The 16,842-nt window shown below is 39.7% G+C and overlaps 1 protein-coding gene across 2 annotated transcripts in view; it reads right to left on the bottom strand.

Annotated features, from left to right (window-relative positions):
* Nucleotides 1-5,618: 5,618 nt before the first annotated feature.
* The window catches only part of ntrk3b (neurotrophic tyrosine kinase, receptor, type 3b), a 147,257-nt gene continuing 136,033 nt past the window's right edge, over nucleotides 5,619-16,842 (bottom strand). For both annotated transcript variants that reach the window (XM_061814754.1, XM_061814753.1), the window contains exons 13-14: nucleotides 13,170-13,328; nucleotides 5,619-8,014 (exon numbers count right to left, since the gene is read on the bottom strand). In XM_061814754.1, the coding sequence (XP_061670738.1) occupies nucleotides 7,829-8,014; nucleotides 13,170-13,328 (345 nt within the window). In that variant the 3' untranslated portion in view covers nucleotides 5,619-7,828. The remainder of the gene's footprint in view (nucleotides 8,015-13,169; nucleotides 13,329-16,842) is intronic.

The following is a 16,842-nucleotide window of genomic DNA, read 5'->3' as shown; positions in this document are numbered from 1 at the left end:
AGGACCCAGGTTCAAATCCGGTCTTGGCTGTGTGGAGTTTACATGTTTTCCCTGTACCTGAGTGGGTTTTCTCTGGGTGCTCCCGTTCCCTCCCACATCCCCAAAACATGCATGGTAGGCTAATTGAAGCCTCTTAATTACCCGTAGGTGTTAAAATGAGTATGAATTGTTATTTGTTAATACGCAGCCTGTGATTGGCTGTTGACCAAACGAGTGTATAACCCGGCTCTCGCCCAAATATGGCTTGGACAGTCGGGATGACCAGTATGGAAAATTCATGAATCAATGGATGTAATTGTTTTACAACATTCAAATTTAGGATTCTCATTTCTAGTTAAAATTTCAACAGAAAGATTACATTTTAACACTAAACTTACGTCTCAAATGAGTACAAATATTTATTACACATTGAAAACACTCGATATCATTCCAAATCAGTAGCATTCTTGTTTAGAGCTAAATTTCAGGAAGAATGCCTTTAAATAGAATTTATAAATTCTCATGAAATTGTTACTGTACAATATCAAACGTTTAATCGTAACAGCAATTAAAAAGGAAATTAACACTGCATGACATGTATAACAAAATGGCTCCGGTAATACCAAAGAAACAGTGTTCCTGATTTGGTCTATGTCTTCAAATACAATTATTTGATTAATCAAATAATAAGTTAGGGATTAAAATTGTACTTAATTAAGTGGACATATTTAAAGTTCAATAAATGGGAGTAAATGGAAAAGTCAGGCCGAGCGGTGGGGCTACTGTAAATCTCAATATATAAACACATATTAGTATTTGAATTCAATAAGATCGACATTTTTGTTTCACAATTTGATGTTTTCCTTCGAAGGGAGTTTAATATCTGGGTGTCTGTGCATTTTACAAATGTTCTTTTTGGACACATAGACGAACATTCTTCTGTCCATACATGTGTAAAAGATTAAAATGCAGACATGAGGATTATTTTAGTCAAAGTCACACATCTTTATAAGACAAGACAAAATGAGGGGGGAAAAAGCATCTCATCTGATTCTTTTTTTATGACATTTTCTTAAAGAGAGAGAGTCACATTAATACAAAGAGCTATCATGGAATACCAGTACCTTAATATACCGCAGCTTTTATACCACATTTTTATATTCTGTAACATGAGTACATGGTCAGAAAAAGCCAACATTTTGCTTTGCTCGAGGAAAAAAGGGAGAAAAAGAAAAATAGTCTTCCATTAGTTCATCCGTGAAAAGAAAGAACTTACCATGAAAGCGTTTTACCCTGCAAATGATCACAACCTGTGTCAGAATGTCTTTGACGGTCACCACGAGAGAATACACAAAAAGCTTCTGAGGATGGATGTCGTCCGCCTTGACGCCGTACTTGAAATATCGCACAACACTTGCTATCCATGCCCTAAAAGTCCACGGGGGAAACATTTGCAACACCCAAATTTCAACACTTGTTAGTCCGAGCGAAAACTGGATTCAAAGATGCACATAAACACATCAGCCATTGAAATGAAGTATCCGTTTGGGCCGAGGGAAATGACAGTGGGTGTCGTAGAATTAAGTCTTGGGAAATGGTAGAATTATTCAAGTTTTACTAGTTGTAACATTGTAACATTTAAAGAAATCCCTAGCCTAAAATACCCCAAAAAAAACAAAAACACTATCCCCCCAAAACAATATGATAATAAAGTGGTTACATTTTAAGAAAGCAGGAATTTTACAAGAATAAAGCACAAAATTAGGAAAAGGAACGCTTAAAAAAAAGGTAATACAGTAGTAAGAGACCAAACCCTATGGCAAAAATCAGCAAACAACTCACTTCAAAAACTTTTTTCTAAACTGTTTATAGATGCCGCAAGATATTGGTCACGCACTTTTAGACAGGCATAAATTACAAATCTATCAGCTGACTGAAGGACGACAGCGGCGCATTGAGATCGTACGAGATCGTGCCAATAAGACCTGGCTGGTACCTGAGCACAAAAACAGCACTTTTTTTTTTTTAGCAGCAAATGATGGAGGTCAACGAAAGAAAGATGGAGATCGGGGTGGGGGTCATCACTGTAATGCCATGAGTAGACAATTGAGGGAGAAAAAAAACCCACAATGTAACTGTAACAGCCATTATATAAGAAGTCCTAATTTGAATTTATATTTACTAAATATACTATATCAAAAATTTTCATTTGTCTTTGGTGTATCATGACTTCATTTCTGTAAAATTAGAACGTGTTTCTCAAAAGTTCGTGAAAGTAATTTTTGGAGAGCAAAATCGTAATTCTACTAGAAATAAGTAACATTGTGGATTAAAATTTCAATTTATGAGAGACATAGTTCCATTCTTTTGTGAGAAATAAAATAATTTTATTTAATGAAGGGGGAATGTAGTGATCAGTTTAGTCTTAAAAAGAAACAATTTAAAGATAAATTGTAGTTTAGAATTAAAAAAAACATGATTATCAAGAAAGTATAACATTTATAAGAGTGAAATTAATGTATCACAGTGCATGCCCCCATATATGCGCTTTGCCATTTACAAAATTTACTATTCATGGACACCTCTATTATTTGTGAAAAAACTCACATATTTGTTGTTTTTGTGCTAATTTTATAGTTGCAGATTTTTGCTATTCAAAGCAGGGCTTGGTCGTCCTTCCCTGCAAATAGTAGGGGTTCACCAGATAAGAAAAAAGTTGCAGTATTCATGAAAATACAGCTATGATTTTTAGGGGGAAGTCATTTTTCAAGCAGAATGTTGAGTGAGTGTCTCAAGCAGTTTTATGTATTACAAATGATGACATTTAATTTGTTTGAGCATCAGCCAGAAGTGTTTTTAAGAGTTAACATACCTTGTCATGAACAGTTTTATAATGACGAAATTACAGCAAAAAATATCTATATTACATACATTTATTCTCCTAATGTGACCACCTACTTACCACTTTTTTTTTCTCATCTTGGCCCCAATACTCATTTGACCTTATGTCTAAGTGGTTAGCAGAACTAATGCACTCATGTAAATGTAGAAGGTGATAAGAAATGCGCCTCAATTTGTACCTGCTTGAGGCACAAGAGGCTCGTTTTTATCAGCTTGTGTCACTCAAAAGACCACGGGTGTGACGACAAGTTGGGTTCTCTGATAAAACAGCAAAGAAAAGAAATGTGAAGCATAAGCAACGTTTTCTTCCTGACCAGATTGGAGAGATAAAATACTGTTCAGTTGCAGATTGACATTTAGGTGTGAGCGGAAAAAGGAAAAATATGCTCTGTTCGCACGGAGTGAACATTTTCCTCATCGGAAACAGGCTAAAGCAGCGACCTTGAAATAAAAAAAAAAACAAACATCTTTCAGCTCGTCTGAAGTTAGCTAATTAAGGGCTAATCTGGTTTGTTGAGTCCCAGCGGAGCTTGCTGGCTAGCAGCCTCACGGGGGTGACTTAGGTAAGTTTGCAAGTGGCTAACTTCCTCTTCAAGTTTTGGCAACAAACTTACAGTGCTGTGAAAAAGCATTGGACCCCTGCTCAATTTCTAGTACATTTGCATAATTTCATCATTGGAATGGATCAAGCAAATGTAAACAGACAAGTGAACTTAAAACACTGTTTTTAAATTGAGATACCATTTGCTAAGGAAAAAATATTAGTGTGTGAAAATGTCATGGCCCAATAAAACCTAATACATTTTTGGGCCTGTCAAGACATTTGGTCCCAGTCTTCCTTGCAGAATTGTTTGAATCCAGAAAAAAAACAGAGGGTTTTCAAACATGAATGGATTTTCTGAGGTCATTCCACTGCATTTCAATCAGATTTTAGTCAGAACTGTGACTAGGCTACTCCCAAACTTTCATTGTTTTTTTAAAAGACATTCAGAAGTTGACTTGATGTGTTTTCGATTGTTATCTTGTTCCAGAACCCAAGTGGGCTACAGGTTGAGGTCACAAACTAATGGCTGAACATTCTTTTTCAAGATTTTTTGTTAAAGAGCTGAATTCAAAAATCATAGCAAGTTGTCCAGGTCCTTTGGAAAAAAGGCAGCCTAAGACCATCACATTACCAACATCATATTTGACTTGTTGGTATGATGTTCTTTTTCTGAAATGCTGTGCTTCATTTACATCAGACGCAACGAGACTACATCATCCAAAAATACTTTCATCTCTTTCAAATCTAATTCTCCCTAAAGTCTTGGGACTCATTCAGATGTTTTTTTTCCACATTCACTTTTATGTTCTGTTTGGTCAGCAGTGGTTTTTGCCTTGGAAATTTGTCAAGGATGCCATTTTTGCACGTTCTCTTCCTTACTGCTGTGTCATGAGCACTGACCTTAATTGAGGCTAGGGTGGTCTGCAGCTCTTTATAAATTGTCCTGAGTTTCTTTGTGTCCTCCTGGATGAGTCATTACTGTTCTCTTGGGGTATTCTTTGGAGGCTAGCCATTTGTGGGAAGATTCAACACTGTTACGTGTTTTGCCCATATGAGGATTATGGTTCTCCCTATCGTCCGCTGGAATCCTAAACCTTGCTTTACAGACTAATGAATGTCACTTAAATATTTTCCTTCTTTCGATCCCGTCATTTTCTTGCAGCTTTTTCAGATCTTTTGTCCAACTTGATGAGGTCAGACAGGTTGTGTTTTAGTGATTTCTTGATGAAACAGGCCTGGAGGTAATCTGGCTTGGGTGTGATCAGCGAGAGTCAGTGATGGTGTAGTGGTGCACACGCTTGACTTTGGTATGGGCAGCGTTGGATTGATTCCCGCTCAGTGATGGTGTCGATAGCTGCCCTGCGACTGACGGGCGACCAGTTCAGGGTGTAGTCCGCCTTTCGCCCAAAGCTAGCTGGGATCGGCTCCAGCTCTCCTGTGACCCTTGTGGGGAGAAATGGCTTGGATAGTGGATGGATGGTGTGATCAGTGAAACTTAACCAAAGGTTTTGCCGCATTTCATTCATGATCTTATCAGGGGTTGAGGGAGGGGCCATTACTTAAGCCTGTACTTTTTCACGGCACTGTGCACTACCCTCAAAAACTTAGACATGTTGGAGTTTCAGTAGAGATGTTGAGACAAACCTAAAATGTACTACAACCTCAATAGGTGAACTTAATTAGACTTTCTTTAAACATATGAATGCATACATCCAACTGTTCAATGTTTTCTTAGTTTTCGCAGAGCTTGCTGTTCTCTTGTCTGTGTTTTATTCTTAATCCCTCAGAACAACCTTGTTTGTCTCTGTGTATCTGTTGAAACCTGCTGATGTCACTCAGAACTCAAGGGCCACTCCGTCCTGGGAGCATCCCGTTTGAAGCTCCCAATGGCAGGATATTGTTGATAAATTATTTGGTGTCATGATGTCAAAATGTGTGAACAACAAGATCCAGAGGACTGTTTAAATTTGAATGCTAACTGAACCAGAAAATTGAATAGAATATAATCTATGTAATGTAATGCTTCTTCCAGAACAGCAAGTTGTGCATAAAGTACCGAAACATTAGAGTTGGAGATAGATTCAAACCTTCAGAGAAATTAAGTTCACTTGCAAATGTTACAGAATAGTGCAATTTTACTTCATCCTGAAATTTAGAAAAACACAAGAACTTTTTGTAAATAGTGTAAGTTCTGACCTTTTCCTCTGATTCCAAAGCAGTAAGGCGCAGCATGCAGCAGACAGTTGAAAAAAAAAAAGGGAAAATGTGCTTCAGTGGTTCGAGCTCAGGCTAAAATTAGGCTGCTTTCCTAATGTGCTGTCGCGTTTCAATTTATTTGAACAAATAGATGCACTTGTCAAATAGATGCCTCCTCTGTTTCTTCCCCTAAAATGCTCCACTAAAGCCAGTTTGTGTGCACCGCATGAAATGTGCTGGCCATTTGTCATGAGTTAACTTGGGGAAAAAAAAAATAGAAAAAGAAATCACAAGTTTGGCTGTTTTCTGTGGTCCTTCAACAACTGACTTGTCGTCGAGGTTTTAAATGATTTCTATCAAATTTGAATTTCATATACAGCGGTACCTCTACTTATGAAATTAATCCATTTTGGAAGTCGTTTGGGAACTTTTTTTGTTCATTTACTTTTGGCATTGGGCGAATACGTAAAGAGAAGGTTGAGTGAGAAGCAAAAGGCATCAAGGGGGTCGAACTTTGACAGCCTAGAGAAAACATACATACGAACGTATGCAAACACACAGCTTAATTCCACTAAAGTCAATTGGGGCTGAGGGTGAAGAAAGATGAATAAACTTGCTAAAACACAAACAGAAAAAGTTGTACTTTTTTTTGTACTTGTGATAGCGTGTGACAGCACTAGCATGATTCGGTGACATTGGAATGTCCATGGGAATCAAAACGCATTATGGGCAAAGATTAACATCCCTCCTAGCCAATGGGATGACAGAAAGATGCTATGGCGATAGCCAATGGGAGAGCAGCTCTATCGCGCCGCACAAACCAGGATACAGGTGGTTTACGCTCGGTGGAATGTTGGGATTCCAGTGGCTATATTTTCTTTTTGTATCCTGAATTTCCTTCGTAACTAGAGGCAATATTTTTCAAAGGAGGCATTTCATAACCTGAATTTTTCATTACTAGAGACATTCCCAAGTAGAGGTACCACTGTACTTTCATAAACCCAAAAGCCCGTTTCATATTGCCAATTTGATGGACATGTCTATTCTCAAAAATACACCCAAAAATGTCTCGGGAAGCCATGCCTGAAAAGACTGAAGAAGTCAGCCCAATTTGGACAGACTTTGGCTGTGAAGTTTTGTGACACTCAAACTCCACAAAACTGTGATCGCTGTTTGAATGAATTCACTATGTTTATGCTTTAGCCTTTTTCCAACTCTATTGAGGGTCTCCCTTGACAGTGGTGGCTTTCCTCTTGAACATGATAGCGAGCGCCTTGGCTAACTCCCGGCAAGAAAGCACATAAGCGAAGAAAGAAAACGTTGAATTATTAAAGTCCAAAGTTTCTTCTCGGAGTTTCCTTGCAAGGGGGAAAACACCTGAAACCCAAAATAGCTAAGTTCTTACTCTGGTTCAAAAAAAGCTGTTTCCCCATCTATAAATGAAAGCAGATTGGTGTGTGTGTGTGTGTGTGTGTGTGTGAACGAAAGGGCCGGAGGAACGCTACAGTATATTCCAAGCGAGTGGAGCGGTGAGGCGGCGTCTCTCTGTTAGCCACCTGGATCACAGTCAGAAAAGGGATGGAAAATAAAAGTTGGCAAAAAATAAGTTAACATAACTTTTGACACGTAGAACTTTACAATATATACATTCTCTTTTTGTGTTTTCCTTTTTAAATTAAAATAGATTTGTCTGTTTGTCTGATTGGTCCTCTCATCCTTCTGCCGCCATTGCATGTTAACCGCATCCCATTCCAGCCAATCAGAGTGCAAAGTAAGGCTTCCATCCTTTTTAAAAGTCCAAACAGTTTTGGTCGGCGGCATCTCGGGCAGGGCGGGCGCTGCCCTGTCGGGAGCTCGACAAGAGAAGAAATAAATATAAAATATACGTAACATTTCGATATATATTCATAAAACCAAATACCAAGGTGGATTCTAACTCTTCTTATCAAACTCTGGCCCTTTTTGTCGTCAATCTCAAATATTTGTTTGTTTTTTTTCAAGGGAAAAAGAAATATCTTCAAACCTGTACAGCAAGTAAACAAAATGTAAAAGTGCGTATTTTTTGTTGTTGTCGTCTTTTTTTTAAATGTTTTATCCACTATATCCAAAAGTGTTGCAGGCACTTAAGTCCTTCCCAAACATTGTAGGTGGTTTTCCTCAACAGTGGTGCAGGGGATCGGATTGGCTATTCCTGTACTGGATCGGTCCCTAGCCCAGGATGTCTAGGTAGACGGGCGTGGCCTTCCCCATTGCAAACAGGACTTTCTGGATGTCCTTGATGTTCAGTCGCTGCTGCGGCTCCCGCTGCCAGCAGCCTAGCATGATGTCGTAAACCTCCTTGGGGCAAACACGGGGCCGGTCCAGCACACGGCCCTGCGTGATGCAGTCGATGACCTGCGGGTGAAGTAGACACATTAGTGGGGTGTGGGGGAAATCGTAAATTGAATTAACCCTATTGTGCTGAAACACAGTTAATATCATTTGGATCGTACTTGGATTGGAGGGAAATATAGTATTTCATTGGAGTTGTATCTATTTCTAGCTTCATCTAGACATCGATTTTGCATACCGCTTACGGTATCCTCACTAGGGTCACAGGTGTGCTGGACCCTACACAAGCTAACTGTGGATGAGAGGTCGGATACACCCTGAAGTGGTCGACAGCCAATAGCAGGGGACTTATTGACACACAACCATTCACACTCACATTTACACCTACAGGCGATTTAGAGTATTCGATTAACCTATTGTGCATCTTTTTGGGATGTAGGAGGAAACCGGAGTACCCAGAGAACACCCAAGCAGGCAAGGGGAGAACATGCGAACTCCACACAGGTGGGGCTAGACTTAAAACCGAGTGCTCAGAACCGTGACGCAGATGTGATAAAAGCAGTTGTCCACCATACCGCTTTCTAGTAATCACGTGGCACTCCAAATTGAAAATTAAACTTTCTTCCTTCATAGACTGTGCAACAAGCAGATCTTGATATTCATGCCTACGAGTATTTGCCCATTTGGCGGAAGCGTCTGTGCAGCAAGAGTGTGCCCTTTGGCTTCCGCCTGAAGCAGGTGCCCTTTTGGTTACTGGGGACTCCATTTTCAGTGATACGTCTTCATTTTTGTGCTAGCACAAGACTCGCTGTGCCTTGGCAGACCTGCCAAAGTAGCCGGCGTCAGCGCAGCAATGGTGTGCCATTGGAGATGCGCTAGGCGGAGTGAGACCTTGGTGCACAGAAGGTCCATCTCAATTTAGGCCTACTCATACCATGTTTAAGCTGTGGAGCTGGGGATGAAACGTAATTTTGGTGAATCTAATCGGTGTACATGCAGGCAGATAGAGCCGCGAGGGCCTCGGATTTGTGTGGTGGACAACAGATTTATTTCAATAGTAGGCATCCCAATCGCTTAATCACTGTATAAATCACTTGATTGAATGCATTATTATTACTATCACCACAATGAGGTCCGTGGACACATTTAAGTCACTATCAATTTTCCACTGGCTCATTTTGTAATATTATGTATGTGATAAACTGCTAATGTTCAATGCTCCAGTCACACACGTTTCGCCGAGTCCTCTTCCACACACGCGAGACTATTTCAACTGCTTTTAAAGGGTATGCAATAACCCACATCGATTAAACAGAAATTGAAACCGGCAATGATGACGCTCAGACTAGCGCAGACGTCTTATTTTAAAGGTCCAATATTCTGGCTAATAAGAACTTCATACAGTGACTCTCTCACACTGACTTAGTATAAATGTGTCAATTTCATTTCAAAACACACCTTGGTTTTCTCCTTATAATTACCCAGAATAGGCCTCTTTAACAGTTACATCTGTTTGACCGAGTTTTATTTTGTATCTGCTTTGTCCAAATTTGTACAAGATATTTTCTCTGATTATTTGCCTTAGTGTAGAACAGTGGTCCCCCAACCACCGGCCCGAGAAAGAATGACCACTTTATATAATTTTTGTTGTTTTGCAGTGTCAGTCTCTTTGATTTTGAAAATTGGCAGGATCGTCTCCGCCGCAACAGCTGCCTCTCTTAATTAACACGTCAAGACTGCACATAACGCTTCCATTTCCGGTCCTTGCCGACTCAAACGCTCCAGTTTCCAGTCCCAGCGGGCAGGCTAACAGCGGCAGAGCTCAAATAACTATTCATATCATGAACTAATTCAGTTCATTTCATTTACTGTTCTTTGTTATTTGTTCTTTTGAATGAAATGTCCACGAACGAAACAACACAATATCAGGAGTACTCCCTTAAAAGGTGGTTTTTTTTTTGCAACAGTTAACTGTCACGCACAAAGTCCGCTCTGATACAGATACAGTCATAGGTTTCTACTCGACACAGGCAGAAATACTTTTACAGAGTTAAAAGCGTAATCTAATTGATGAGCTACAGAAATGGAGTCTGGTCTGGCTGCCTACAACAACTCCGACGCTCACTCATGCACACAAATTTGAATTGTACCAAATCACAACTCTAATAATTGTCTTTCTATCATAACTGGAGTGAATTATATTGTATCACATCACAATTGTAATGATGTAATTTGCATCATACTGTAAGTGCAAAAAATCCTATAGCACGTTACAATTTCATTGAATCGTATCATAAGGTATCACATTCTAATTGGAGTGAAACATGTAATTGCAGTGAATCATATCATGATTGGGCTGAACCGCATTGCATCACATCATGGTTGGAGTGACTCATATTGTAATGCATTGTAGGAGATATGAATCATATGAGATCACATAGGTTTATATCTGATCAGATCATAACTAGAGAGAATTGAATCAATTTCCTCTTAAGTTGAGTTAGTCATATCTTATTGCATTCACATTGTAGGGAATTGTGTCACATTCTACATGGAATCAATCATATTATAAGGAGTGAAGTGAACCTGATTGGATCATGACTGGAGAAAATCGTATCATAAGTGAAGTATTGCATTGTCAACAGCTTCATCAGTTTGGTATGGTTGTGAGTGTGTCACATTGGTCCTCAGTAATGGAGATACACAAAGGAGACTGATTGCTTTGCACTCCTTTTCTTGTCATGACAAAAAATAAAAGGCAATGTTTTGCCAAAGCATTTCATTACCCATGGTAGTCGACACTTGGTTCATTAAAGCTCTCATGTTTTGATAAACAAAATGGATCTTTAATAAAAAATGGAAAGGAGAGGCGCTAACTGCGTGGGTGACGATACTAGACCACGCGAACAGAATGAATTACCCGTGTGCCTAATTGTTGTTTTGACACTCCGACTTTGCTTTGCGGGACCTTTCTAAAAAAACACATTCGCTGATTGTCTCCATTTTAAGCTGGAATGTGAGTTTTTCTTTCAGGTGGGTAATTACCAAACTACCCTCGCTGCTACTGGGAGGAAGAGCGAATGCTCTAACACACACACACACACACACACACACACACACACACACACACACACACACACACACACACACACGCACGCGCACGCACGCACGCACACACATTAAAGTGTTGATTTCACACACAGCTAATAGTGATGTAAAAAAAACAAGTATTCAATAATTTGCTCCAATTTCAGGAGTCATTTTAATGGTACAACAAATGTGTGTTAATGAACAGCAGACTGCAACGCAATACCAAATTATTAGCACTTTCTTATGCGACTTCTGCTCAGTGAGTCAAGAGTGCTTTGCTTTTAAACTGTAATGCCACACAATAGATGATTAATGGCAAAGGCAAAATGTGTTCATGACCACAAAAATAGAAATTAAGATTTTACGATTGCTATGTTTTACTACTTCTTTATTTTTTACTGACTTCTCTATCAAAGGTTTGAATCCATACAACCCCTCTGCCCACGTACAACATCATCTTAGATATCAGCTACGTTGTATGATTTTATTTGAAATCGATTGGGTGCTGTCTTGTGTGAGCAACATTTACAATTAATGTAATTAATAATCAAACGTAAGGGTCCTAGTCTGTACATTTTATTTGAACTGGGTTTATTTGAACGATTCAGCACTTTATATAACTATTATAATAATAATAATAATAGTAATAGGTCCCGTTCAGCAGTTTCTGCTTGGGCTCTAATAAACATAATACCAATAATCTTGGTGGCATGGTGGCGTTTGAGCCTCTGCCTCAAAGTTCTCTGTAGTGTGTGGAATTTGCATGTTCTCCCTATGCCTGCGTGTTTTTTTTCTGGGCACTCCAATTTCCTCCCACATCCCAAAAACATGCAACATTATTTGGAGACTCCAAATTGCCGTTTTGTGATTGTTTGTGTGACTGTGGTCTGTCTCCATGTGCCCTGTGATTGGCTGGCAACCAGTTAAGGGTGTACCCTGTCTCCGAAAATAGCGGGGATAGGCTCCAGCACTCCCGCGACCCTTGTGCAGATAAGAGGCTGAGAAAATGGATCCATGGATAATCATGTCTGAAAGTGAATGAAATCAAATCAAGGAATAAAAAGCAAGCAAGAAATATTGAAAATCCAAGCAACAGACCCTTGCATCCACTTTTTATGACAAATTGTCAAATAGTCAACAATGTTCGACTTCATGTTCCACTCACAAGGCTTCAATGTAAGTCCGCACTTCTTTGCCTAGGGTACCCGTTTCATTTCATTCGGGTGAATTTCCAAGTCGGAGTTTGTCATACTACAAGAGTTTGCATTGGCCCCCAAAATGGCATCATCAAAGAAAATTGGGGCATCTGTTCAATGCTGGACACGAGTTCTTTCGAACTTTTTGGAAGCCCTTTCTGCGTCACTCAATAAACTGGTGTCTGGAATGGATTTTTTTCATAGGTTACAACAGAACACATGACAGGTGTTGGGTTGGGACACAAGGGTGCATGAGTGTGTGCGCGTGTGTGTGTGTGTCTATATATATTGCAATTTCTTTGACACTTATCCTCACGAGGGTCGCGGGGAGTGCTGGAGCCTATCCCAGCTGTCAATGGTTGAACTGGTTGCCAGGCAATCGCAGGGCACATGGAGACAGACAACAGTTTCATTCACAATCACACCTAAGGGCAATTTAGAGTGTCCAATTAATGTTGCATATTTTTGGGATGTGGGAAGAAACCGGAGTGCACGGAGAAAACCCACGCAGGCACGGGGAGAACATGCAAACTCCGCACAGGCGGGGCCGGGATCGAACCCAGGTTCCTCAGAACTGTGAGGCCAACTCTTTACCAGCTGATACACCGTGCCTATAGAGGCACAACAACAACTGCAGTAACATCAAATATGCATTTGGCATTTATGCTACTAGGCTAACGATAGTGTTTCACTGTTTGTCCTGGTCAGTCAATCAAAAATGTCTCCTGTTTTAAATCTTCTGAAGCAGTAGCGTGTTTAAAAAAACAAACAACAGATTGATAGCTTGCCTTTGGAAAAAGTCAGAAATTGCGGCACTTGTAAGTCAAAGTACCACTGAGTGTGCCTTGCCTTAATAAAGGTTGTGGAAACACCAGCTCATACAAAGGTGAAATGAAATCAAAATGAATATCGGGGGAAAAAAAAAAACTTACCTCGTTGTTGCCCAGCTGAAACCAAGGCTGCTTGCCGTAGGTGAAGATCTCCCACAAAATGACGCCGAAGCTCCATACGTCACTCTCTGTGGAGAATTTCCTGTACATGATGCTCTCGGGAGGCATCCAGCGGATAGGTAGCATGGTGTGTCCTCCGACCTGATTAGAACAGAAGTAGTTTAGAATGCCCGCCGATACACAACAAGCAAAGACACAACGAGACAAACACCCAGAGGAATATTCAATCATCAATGCAACTCCCGGCCGATACACAACAAGCAAAGACACAACGAGACAAACACCCAGAGGAATATTCAGTCATCAATGCAACTCCCGGGCGTCAGGGGATTATGTGTCCTTGCGTGTAAGTGATACCACGAGCGTCACATATCCTGACTGTCTGCCGCCATTGCCGCTAGATGGTGAAGAATCATACGCCACCTGTTCCATTATACATTTGTGAAATCCTTTAGGGTAGCCACCTCCGTTGGCTGAGGCGAGAACCTTCAGTAAACTCTCCAAGGAAGTCATTTCGTTGATAGTAACGCTCAATAGCCGCTGCTTGTGTTCATGCAAATGTTTAAATACTGTTTACAGCCATACTGTATATGCTACATATGTATTCATATAGCTGGCAAAGCTACTGCACATGGGATCTCTTAAAATGGCTTCAAAAGCAGCCTAATATGAAATCAAGTCACTTTAAATCCTCGGAGCCTGGGTATTAATCCAGCAAACAATCATCCATCCATTTATTTATCAATCAGTCCATTCATCCATAAGTCTCTTCAACTCTCTACTTCTATACCTATACATCTGTCCATTAACATATCTGATGATAATTTCATCCGTCCCTCTCCTGATCAAAAACAACATACATGTGCTTTTGGCTCATCCATTCATCCAACCCAGCATCTGTGTATCTATCTGAACAATAGACTACACCAATCTAATCAGCTTGATTTGTACTGTCCGATAATTACCATTTTATGCTAAATAGCTTGAATATCATAATTCGTAAAGCCACGGAAAGTCCAGTGACACAAAAAACTGCCCAATATCTGAACAAAGTGTATTTTTGTGTTTGTTCATTTGTTTAATTGCTCATTAGTTGTGATTTTGTATTGTGATCTCAAAATATTAAAATGAAATTATACATATATCGTATTATTTTTCATTGCTCAAAATCTCCGTCACACTCTCTGAGATGCCAACACACATCACACACAGCAACTTACAGTCCTACATAAAGATCAGTGACTTCCTACAGCCCTGATTTGCAGACGGTGTACGTGAAGGTTCACAAGCAGAAGTCCCGTTAACCATGTAAAAAAAAAAATTCAGGAAGTTATTTTGCCAATATTTATTTTCATTGTTCAGTAAAACAGTGCTCTTTTTTCCATTGTATTGTAATACCCTCAACAATGGGCGATGAGAAACAGGAGTCACCGCTGGGTTTTTTTAGTTGCTTTATTTAATTCACACTCCGGCAGCACGCCAATCTCTCCAACAACAACGAGCTGCTCGGTTACACTCATACTCCACCTTGTCTACTTTATCCCACCCCCTGTGCTCTTAAAGGGGTACACTCATAATTACAGAACTTACAGTACTTTTAAATACATGTCAAGGCTCTGGTACATGCTACAAAAGCCCAAAGGATGATGGCTCACAGCATTTTTGTTTGTTAGATAGATCATTTATCATTCAGTTTTTTTCATTTATTTGAAAGAGACCTTCAACTATGCAGTTCAAAAGGTGTTCATTTAATGAATAAAATTAAATTTTCTGAAACATGGATGGATTTCATGGATTTCCTAAGCAACCACTATTTTACAAGCGTAAAGATATATAATATTATATACCCACACACACATTATTTAGAGGGTTTACGAACACAGACAAAATATATAGGCTAAGATCTTTATTTCAGATGTCAACAAGTGTTTGCAGCTCCTAGTGTTGTCTTTTCCGTGGAAAGAAACCACCTCTCTGAGTGTTAAAGGTGGCGGACTGCTGATCAAGACTATCTGACCGTTTATCCATAGAGCCATCCAAGTATCTATCCATCCACCCATCTGGCCATCGCTGACTCTATCCATCCGTTTATCTATCTATCTATCTATCTATCTATCTATCTATCTATCTATCTATCTATCTATCTATCTATCTATCTATCTATCTATCTATCTATCTATCTATCTATCTATCTATCTATCTATCTATCTATCTATCTATCTATCTATCTATCTATCTATCTCTCTCTCTCTCTCTCTCTCTCTCTCCTCTCTCTCTCTCTCTCTCTCTCTATCTATCTATCTATCTATCTATCCAAACAACCTTGGAATCTGGCTGGCTGTACAGTTATCCATTCATGATTCTGCCTGACCAACATTTGGCTCATCTATTTGTTCTTTTGCCCTTTCATTCATGAATATGTTTATGAATGAATGTCTTTTTTTCATTAATTTATCAGTCTGTCCAGTCATCCATCCACACCTGTTCATCCATTTTTCTTTTTATGCCTTTTATTCATCCATCTGTCTAACCATCCATTTGCACTTCTGCCAATCCATTTGTTCTTCTGAACACCATGCATCTGTCTATCAATTTAAGTATTTTCTCTTTGCAATCATCTGTCCAAAACCTTCAAATACCTACGCGTGCTTATGAAAAAGTAAATGTTCAAATTGGATTTAGATCTACAAAAGCTATGTATAAACACATCAACCTGCTGCACTAGTAGCAGGCAAACCAAAAGCGCAAGGCAGAGAAAGGATGTGCACGCTCTGATCTGTTAATGGCTTCAAAGGCAGCCGAACATGAAATAAAGTCCCCATCGCTGTAAATCCTCCAAGGTTGGATATTAATCGATCAAACAATCATCCATTCATCATCTCGCCCCTCAGCTTCCATTTGCAGGCATGGGTTTTAAAATACATTTCCAGCTTTCTAGCGGCTGCATTGCTGCTGCTTTAATCACAGCGGCGATGAGCTGGACAAGACGGATGTGGCAAAGAGTGGTGTAGCGTTCCCCGTTTCAGCTCAACATGCTAAAACATTATTAATCACAACAATCATTGAGATTATGGCGGGGTCTTGTACGAGGGGGGGGGTCAAATTACAGTATTGACATATATAAATAACACATGGCTGCGGCGTCAAACCTACCAGTGGAGGAACAATTTATCCTTGCTGTTAGTACACGGTGATTTAGCGCAATGCTTTGGTTCCACCCTGAAGAGAATTGTTGCACGGTATAAAAGATTCCAATCAATGGAGGTCGTGACTTCAGTATTTTGTTGCGTCTGCCGCCTTGCTCACTTTGCAATCCGAGCTCGCAGAATTTATGTGAAATGACCATAACCTCTCTTAAAGTTACTTGGCTCTAATACAAAATTTTTTGAAATGATAGCCCTATACCGTGGACAGAAAGTCAAGACAGTCAATCTGTTGTTGTTTGTGAAATGAGGCTACACACAATGGGAAAGCACGCCAAGCCTTTAACGAAAAGCTCCAGTGTGCAAAAACTCCAGAAACAATCAATTGCTTGGCATAATTCATTCAAAATATTAGTGCCACTAGTAACTAGTACCACTAACTGTAATCCTAAATAATTAACCCTAACCTTGATCACACCAAAACCCCATTCTATCAACCATAAACCTACAAA

The sequence above is a fragment of the Syngnathoides biaculeatus genome, chromosome 3 (genome assembly GCF_019802595.1).
Source record: "Syngnathoides biaculeatus isolate LvHL_M chromosome 3, ASM1980259v1, whole genome shotgun sequence".
NCBI lineage: Eukaryota > Metazoa > Chordata > Actinopteri > Syngnathiformes > Syngnathidae > Syngnathoides > Syngnathoides biaculeatus.
Note: the sequence above shows the minus strand (reverse complement) of the source record. Positions and strands in the feature narration are given on the sequence as shown.